At 33.8% G+C, this 7033-nt stretch overlaps 1 protein-coding gene across 1 annotated transcript in view; it reads left to right on the forward strand.

The window, feature by feature from the left end:
* Positions 1-6629, forward strand: part of LOC111041211 (protein giant-lens) — a 29008-nt gene extending 22379 nt beyond the window's left edge. Inside the window, 3 exon segments of the mRNA XM_022325422.1 lie at positions 2267-2443; positions 3690-3896; positions 6299-6629. Of these exon segments, the coding sequence (XP_022181114.1) occupies positions 2267-2443; positions 3690-3896; positions 6299-6517 (603 nt within the window). The 3' untranslated portion in view covers positions 6518-6629.
* Positions 6630-7033: the final 404 nt, after the last annotated feature.

Below are 7033 nucleotides of genomic sequence, written 5' to 3' on the forward strand. Positions count from 1 at the left end.
TTTTTAATTAAAAAAAAATACCAGACATAATTTATTTAAAAATGTATCGTATTCTTTTGATTTCATGTAAAATAAGTGCTATTTATCTAAAAAAAATAATTGTCTGACTCATCTACTTCAACTTGATTTTACGCCATTACAGATTACTGACTAACGTAACCAGTGAAAGACAGCGAGATAACAAACATCGGCGTGGCGTCTTCTACTTAATCCAAACGACTTATAACACACGAATGTCACTAGTTTTTCGATAACTTGTTTTTCGTATAGTACCTACCGAAAAGACAAATTTCTTCCACAACGGAGCCTCCGTTTTTGTTTGTCGATCGGTTTTTTCAAATAATATAATTATAATAATATATTCAGATACATAATATTATATCGGGCCCGTCCCTTCTGTTCGGTCACGAAGCGGACTGCATTTTTTATGAATTAAATGGGTTATAATATACTTCAAAACTGTATTTTTACTCCATTTGGGCACTGTTTGTTTTATCTTATCGGCAGTATGAAAACCGATGGTAATTTGGAGTTTGTACCTATGAAATCTATAAAAGCCAACACTGACGATTCCTATAGCAGTATAACCATCCGCCTTTTGTGACTATCAGTTACGAATACTTTATAAAAATATCATAGGCCCAATAATAATGTTATAGTATACATGACATATTAACGAAGGTCACAATAAAAATAATATTATATCACACAGATGCAGCCACGTTGATGCGTGTCGCAGCTTTTGGTAAACATTTTTTTTTTATGAAAAACTCGACACTCATTAGTATTATCACCCTGCACGTACATGAAATATTATCACAAACAATGGGTCGTTTTAAAGTATGTAATGTACGACAATCGTATTTCTGTGCTCACGTCTAGACATGTTGTAATACATGGGGTAGTGTACCTATAACCGACTCGCACGCAAATTGGTACCAAAGTTTATAGAAAAATATAAAGAACTACGACGTGGTTGTATATGATTTTCTGATAATCGTGACGACATTGAAAACAATGACCTACTTTAAACAACAAAAAATGCATTAAGTCACCTTATTTTCATATCTCGTATAAAAAATACATTCTAAATAAATTGTTCGCATTATAGACAGTTGCACTATTATCCTTATTATTCAAGTTATTAGTACTAATCAAATCATTTCAACAAAAATATAATTATACACTGTATATTATGAGTATGTCTCATGTCTGTATAATATACTGACTACAGTTGTAACTTGTAATGCGCAGCAAATTATTATGACTCAATATTATAGAAAAAAAGGTTTGATGTGTAAATGAACCATTTGTGATAAATAACAAACAGATTGCATTAACATCAATTATTACTGTATAAGCGATATTATAACACGTGACGGTAAATTCTAAATAGTGTAATAAATTAATCATCTTGTTTGACGTTTAATATCGCGGGCGACTAAGATTTGATTTAACATTTTCTTTTATATCTGATCTGAGTTTGTTTGTAATGAACTATACTATATGAATAATACTATTTAATATACTATAGCACGTGGTATCTGCATTTTTAAAATAAACATTGATTTTGGTTTTGATCGAATCATTTATAAAAAAATAATAATAATTAAAGTCTAATACTTAACTTCGCTGACATAACTACTGACTGGTCGTTGTAGATAATTGCACTATATGCACTTCATGCACATAAGCCATAGGTATAACAGGTTACAATTAATTATGATATTGTTGGAGAGGTCGAAATCACCAATAAAGTAACCATATCAACTAGTATATTCACCGAGCGGAATTAAATCGCTCACATCGTAATACTACACAATCAATTATTACACCTTATGCGCCTACTACTTAAGTATATTATTATTGTTCTAATAGTCCATTTAATAATTTCTATTTATTTCGGAGCCAACGCCGTGTTATAATTTATAATAATATTATATGGACACACACACATAATAGTAATAAAATAAAGGTATTGATTTGTACACCTGTATCTATCTATAGATACCTTGATGCAGTTTCATAAGACATTTCTCCAAACCAAGTGGGTGCGTCCCTACGCTCTCGAGTATCTTAATAATATTGTTACGATACTGGTTTACTAATTTTATTTGCATCGTTGTATTATCATAATATTATCATCATCGTCGTCGCGTAGTTGTCGTTATTAATTTGTACACAATATCCCCAACATATTACATAGGTACGCGTTTCGTAATTTGACGAGCGAGTAATAATCGCATCTGTGTTTTTATTATTTCAGAGCTCGGAGGAAGAGTTGCCTGTGTGCGAAAAGTGGGCGGTGTGCAGCAAGGTGGACATGTATCAATGGCCGTGGGTGGAGAGGCAGTGCAGGTGTCCACCGGGCGTGCCGCCGTGCTCGCAAATGCTGTCGCCGGCTGACGGGCACACCATCACGGACAAAACGAGACAGTTCAAGGTAAAAAAAAAAAAAAATAAAAATAAAGAGACACAAAATACGAAAATCCGCGGCGGCTAAGGCCTTTACGCGCGCACTCGCTTATATCAGCTCGAAAGCGCGCCTTGTGCGCCGCCGATATCGCACAATAAATAATATTATTGTTGTATCATATATAATATATTATTATTATATAGTTTATACTATGTCTGTGCCCGCAGTATTGTAATAACGAATATAAGACCCGTCAGAATCATTCCGTTTGATCGATCGTTTCGATTTCGATAAGATTTCAATAATAAAAAAAAAAATAATAATAAATGTATACACGTCCCCACCTGTTTTCGTTATCAGCACAATGCAGACTGCTGTTAATGATTTGTGAGCTTAAATCCACGAGCATGTGAACCCGCGACGGCGAATAATATATTATAATGTGTGCATCAATCTACATAATATGATCATTCGCCCAAGGCATCGTCACCCCTCCTTTTATCCTATTATAATGCATATTTTTTCAAATTCTGATTTTGGAGTTTCAAACTACCAATAGGTATACTTAAAATTTAAAGACTATATTTTTATATTCATAGATTTTCGTATAAATGTGTGAGTATCCGGTGGCCCTTTAAACTTTTTGTCTCTAACTACCCATTTTACTGTAAATTGCTAAGAACGTGATTTTTTTGAAAAATGTTGATGAATCAAAATTTGCATTTAAAATCGTAGTTTCTGTGTTACGTATTACTTTGGACTGTAAGGAGTAAGGGAAAATTATCTTTAATAGTGGTTTTACTTTTACATCAAATATTAGATAGATGAAAAACCTATTCAGTCTAGTTTTTATCATAGACATATTTTAGAAACTATGAAATGTAATTAATAGCTATAATTTTTCAGATAACCATATAGTTTCATAGTCCATTAGCTCTCACGTCTTTAATCACATATCGTGGACTATTTTCCTCAGCACTTAAAGTTTAATAACTCAGATATCGATTTATATACTATATTTAACATTTAAAACAAAATATTCTGCTTAATAATATACAGTAAAAGGGTTAAGTAAAATTATATAATATAATATTGCCTACGGGCCATAATGCATATTGTTAATAAGGCTAGAATTTTATTTTTCTTTACGGATATTTTATATTTGATTTATACGCCTATACATTACATCACGATCGGCATATCCCATAATATATGACGTACTGCTTATATACTATAAAACGACATTAATAATGTTTAAATTGCCATTATATAGCTATGCGAGCCCATCAAGATGTTGCCCAAATGTCGTTACTTCCGCGACATGGCGTGGACACTGCGCAGCGAGGGCAACGGTACGCTGCAGACGGTTCACTGTCACTGACCCAAGGGTTCGGTCGCCTACCTGCTGAAGCGGCAAACGTACCAGACCGAGTCCAAACAGATCGGCTACCAGTACTCGTTCGCATGCTCCCCGCAGAGCGTAAGTACCATTGAATACTGTAATTGCGTGTTAAGATCGTCCGGTTAGGAATAGATTTTTAGGGTGTGTGTTCAAGAACCACTGCAGTAGACTCCATATCTAGAACACGTGAATTAACCCTCCCGAACAGATTTCGGTGGTCGAATAATCATATTTTAGTTGACTATCGATCAAATGTTTACCGTCCATCTCCATGTTTTGTGTATGATATAATATATAGGTTTACCCACACCGCACATAATGTAGGTAATAGTCATTTCATGGTAATTGTGCATAATACTTAAACATTGTAAATATTTCGTACTAGAATTATGCCGGATCGCATAAAAAATCACAAGACATTTAATAATGAATAATTGGCTGCTAATGATCCCTCGTGCTTGATTTAGTGGCCTACAGTTGGTCCACTAAAGCAGTGCTTCTCGACTTTTTTCTACGATGGCGCCCTAATATGTACAAGTGGCGACACACTTACAACAAATTATTAATGGATTTTTGAAAAAGTAACAACCATAGATTTATTTAAATATTAATATTTGTATAATTTATGTTTTGGGAATGAGACAATTGTTTTTCTTATCTATGGTTTTTAACATCACGTCATAACGCCGTTATAATGTCTAATTACCTATATAAATTATCAACACTTTAAGCACGTACCTGCAGTATAAATATATTTAAAAAAAATTAGTGACAAACGTCACGGTGATACGAAACACGCTGGTGTACCTTGATACACCAGCTGGCAACCACTGATGATTAAGATAACCATTCTTTTTAAGCGACACTGCCAAAAACCAAATATCCTAAATCCGACCGACAGTATGATGTTGAGTTAGGCGTACGAGCTATAAAGCCGATCGTGCCTAATTTTAAGGTAAAATGAGACATTAAATTCGTTTAGCACACACGTGCGCTTCTATGTTTATTAAAGTTTTTTAACCGATTCACCTTCTGTGGCCCCAGAATAGTTGTGTTTCGCAGTGCAAAGCGTACTGGTACTTGCCGGAAAAGCTATATTTACCCTTCGCGCGGATACTCCAAATTAAAACATAATATTTCAATGGTGTAGCTATATAATAGCACGCCTTCCGAGCATTACAAAAGACTTTTTTGTCGAAGGGAAAAATGATGTCGTTGTTTCATCGAGTGGCCGCTGGTATACTTGAACGGGGACTTTATACTATTAATTATTATTATTATTTTATAAGAGCGTTACCGATACGAGCCCGCGTGAACCACGCTGATGAATATATCGTTTGTTCTACAGTGTATTCTGTCTATAAACTACAAAACAACAACGATAATAATAATTGGATGGCGTCGAATTAACTCTCGCAAAGGATCCGGGACCATTGAATAGACGTCGTGGAGTTATATAGAATTATATAGGTAGTCATTAACAAAATTGGCGACTAGGGGACGACGATGATGATGTGAAATAATAATTAAACTCCGTATTATATTTTCAAAATATTCGTATAGTAAATATCATTAATTATTTGTCAGAGGGCGGCACTTGCATAAACGCTTATAAATTTAATATTTATCTGCTGTGTATAAATCATATAGTTATCTGCACACTGCAGTTTATATTTTAATAAATATACCTACTCCAAGCTGACGCTCATCGCATCAGGAACAATATTTTACATGAACATTTTCGTACGTGCCCAATATCAATATTATTTTTTCTAAACGCCTAGGAGTATAGTATAATAAAATTAGTGACGTTTTTACTCTCCCAGCCGGAGTGCAATGACAATGAACTCACCTAAAACTAAAAAAAAAAAAATTAAATGATTATTAAGGCTACTGAAACACTTATCAATATAGATGATATTATGTATTGATATAATAGTGACGCAACAGATAATACTTATTGGGTATAGCCTACTGAGGCACTGAATAATATGTTAGTATTTCAATTAGGTAATACCTACGAGCTACAGCTAATATAGATTCGCAACCTACCTAATTACATAGTTGTCGGCTTTTTAAGTATATTTATTATTATTTTATAAAACCGATATAGTCAAGAAGGCGTCTTCGGTGAGCAGGGCTCAAGACTAGGGGGAATTTAACTATTCTTCTGGAGAAATCGGTCTAAGCACTCTTGGTTACTGACTTAGCAATTCGACAGGATAAAAATGTACTTGTGCAGATAGACCTGAAAAATGAATGAAATTGTTTTAGTTAATAAATAATAATAATAGTAATCGTTTATTCAAATTAATAAAAAAAATGCCCAATAATATACAGTTATTAAATTTAAGTTGTTACAATACATTATGACGTGCACTAACACTAAACCCTTGCAAACGTTTTGGATAATATTTCTTTTTCTCCTTTGTGTCACACTACGTGTTGTTATAATCTGGAATTGTCTTTTCGTTTTGCAGAGGCTCCGGTGCCAGCGCAAAGAACCTTGCCGGCTGTTCACGGTGCGCAAGCGACAGGAGATGGTGGACGAGGTCAACACTAACACCCTGTGTCAGTGCCCTCCGGAACACGCGTGTCCGTCTCATCACACGGACGCTGGAGTGATACAGAGTAAGAACTACTCGGAAGAGAACATCCGGACGTACAGCGGATATTGTATGCAACCATCGACCAACTAAACCACCCAAAAACCCTCGCTCAGACCCCCCGCCCTCAAACGGCCCGGCCACGTGGACAGTATAACCGACGACAAGGGGATCGTTTTTTTTAAAATTATTTTGATTCATTCCTCAATATTTTTGTCTTTAAGACAATATTATTATAAATTATGATATATATGTATAGTGTATACATATTATCTATTATTCTGAAAATATTTTTTTTTCCGGCGGACAAAACGAAATTACACGGAATATCACTCGATTTTAACTAAGTACTCGATTTCCGAAGGTTATTTATATATATTTCTCTTTGTTTTGTTGTAATTAATCAAAAAATAAGAGCATTTTTTCCTACAGAAATTACAAATTATTTATATTTTATTCAACTAAATTATTTTTATACCAAAATCATTAAGATAAATATTAATATTAATAATACATGTTTTATCGTGTAAATATTTTACTACGTCGATAATGGTTTATTATTATTATTCTTTTTTTTTATATGATGTTCTTGTTATTTAAATGTTTAGA

This window comes from Myzus persicae, unplaced genomic scaffold (genome assembly GCF_001856785.1).
Source record: "Myzus persicae strain clone G006 unplaced genomic scaffold, MPER_G0061.0, whole genome shotgun sequence".
In the NCBI taxonomy this organism is placed as follows: Eukaryota; Metazoa; Arthropoda; class Insecta; order Hemiptera; family Aphididae; genus Myzus; species Myzus persicae.